Consider the following 1,931-nt stretch of genomic DNA (forward strand, 5'->3'; position numbering starts at 1 on the left):
AAATTGGAAATCTTGTGACTTGCGTAATTTTTACTGAATATTTCTGCCCGTACAAAGAAAAAATCGGGAGAAAGAACTTGAGAAAAAGTGGAAAGAAGAAAAATAAAGGGATGAAATAGCAGTGAATTCGTGGTGATGTTCGGTCGATCGGTTTCTCGCGGACGATTTGAAGTTTCTCCATTGGGTTCATGCACATTCCCTCTCGCACCCCATCTTCAGTCTCACCCCATGTGCCAGAGGTCGAAACTTGGCTCTTGACTTTTATTCAAACTCTCAGCTTTTCTACACTGTATTTTTGTAGGATCGATCTTTTTCCCGAATATTCTTCTTTTGATTTTCATCCCACTCTACTCCCACAATCGACCCAAGACGCGCGGACTTAACTCCGGGAATTTTATATTAGGTCAGCACACACCGAGAGGGAATATTGCCCGGGAGTGAAATGTAAGGACCGCATGGAAAAGAGGAAAAAGAAGTCGGAAAAGAACGCGCGGCGGGAGGTATGAATAATGCTCGATTTAAAGTTTGATTGGAATTGCTGTCGGACACGCGATAGGATATCCCCGAGACTCTTTTTACCCGCTCTTACACCTTTTTTTTTTCGTCACCCACCTTTTTATTTTTCTTTTTCCCTTATTTTTCTTTCATCCCATTCTCCTTTGTCAAAAACTTGCCAACGAGAAACGTCTGGAATGTGTCCGTTGAAAAATTGTAGGAATTGTTGAGATACATTTTAAGAGACAATCAGTCTTTTTGGAGCAAATCCTTGGTACATCGGACCACGAGGGACAAATCATTTTGAGTTTTTCATTCTGCAACATTGTTTTTTCGATGGCAACTTGAGGAAAGAAAAGTGGAAATATTGAGTTTCACGTTAATGATTTTACCATTTTCGATTAGTTCGGATTCAATTGGTAGTTATTAATTAGACATCAACTTTCTAAAAAAGAACTCATCGATTATTTTGAAAACTAATTGTGGTTTTTCTAATTAACGCAGAAATGTCAGTTCTGATCAGAAGAGAAATAAAATTATTTCCAAAGGAAAATATTATTATTGAAATTATTTCTTTTTATTTATGTAAACAAATCTACACTGATGTAGTGGAAAACACAATTTTTTATCTTTAATAAAATGGAATGAAAATTTGGAATAAAATGCAATAAAATCCATACATTCAACGAAAAAACTTGCTTCTGGTATATTAAAATCCGCCTTTGATTTCTGTTTCAGATAAAATCAATAGACCGCCGTGAAAATTCCGCAGTGTAACATCGCATCACCTGAAGAAGAGAAAATAAATAAAAATAAATAACCGAATGACTTGACAGAATATCCGACGATATCCGAGTGAGAGTCCGCGTGAAGTTGAAAAATAAAATAGAAAAAAAAAAGTCCAACAAAATAAATAAAAAATAAAATTACAACGAACGGTTACGTAAGTTGACTTCCGGTTGGACGACTCTGTCTTGGTCCGTGTGTTGAGTCCAGTCACGCTCGGGCGATTCAACTCTGTTCGCATCGCCAGAGCCAAAGAGGGAAGTCAAAAGCACCAATACAGAGAGTGAAGAATCCTTGTTCAACTATTTCCCAAGGGGTCTTGAATTGAAGAAAACGTGGATATAAGAAAAAAATCAGGCTTAAGTGAATAAAAGTGGGGCGTTTGTGTTGTTGCGAGTGGAATACGGGGGAGAATTTTAGTGGCACAATGAGTCCCAAAGTGTTGTTAGGGCTGGTGCTTGTGTTGGTCTTTGACATTGTTGGTGGTATGGCGAGCAATGTTGGACCAGCCGCTGCTACCAGGCAACGACGTGCACCAGTTTACAGCAATGAATTTGCTGTTTATATACCCGCTGGACCGGAGGCTGCTGCTTCTATCGCCGAGACACTTGGCTTCGATAATATTGGCCAGGTGCGTGCATTATTTACTC

General features: G+C 38.8%; 1 protein-coding gene across 3 annotated transcripts in view; it reads left to right on the forward strand.

The window, feature by feature from the left end:
* Positions 1-1,931, forward strand: part of LOC105263931 (uncharacterized) — a 252,497-nt gene that overhangs the window by 11,227 nt on the left and 239,339 nt on the right. For 2 of the 3 annotated variants that reach the window (XM_011300464.1, XM_011300463.1), the window contains exon 2: positions 1,234-1,912. In XM_011300464.1, coding sequence (XP_011298766.1) covers positions 1,709-1,912 — 204 coding nt within the window. In that variant the 5' untranslated portion in view covers positions 1,234-1,708. Of the gene's footprint in view, positions 1-1,233; positions 1,913-1,931 lie in introns of those variants that run through there. The other variant, XR_891941.1, reaches the window with a different exon arrangement.

The sequence above is a fragment of the Fopius arisanus genome, unplaced genomic scaffold, assembly GCF_000806365.1.
Source record: "Fopius arisanus strain USDA-PBARC FA_bdor unplaced genomic scaffold, ASM80636v1 scaffold00017, whole genome shotgun sequence".
NCBI lineage: Eukaryota > Metazoa > Arthropoda > Insecta > Hymenoptera > Braconidae > Fopius > Fopius arisanus.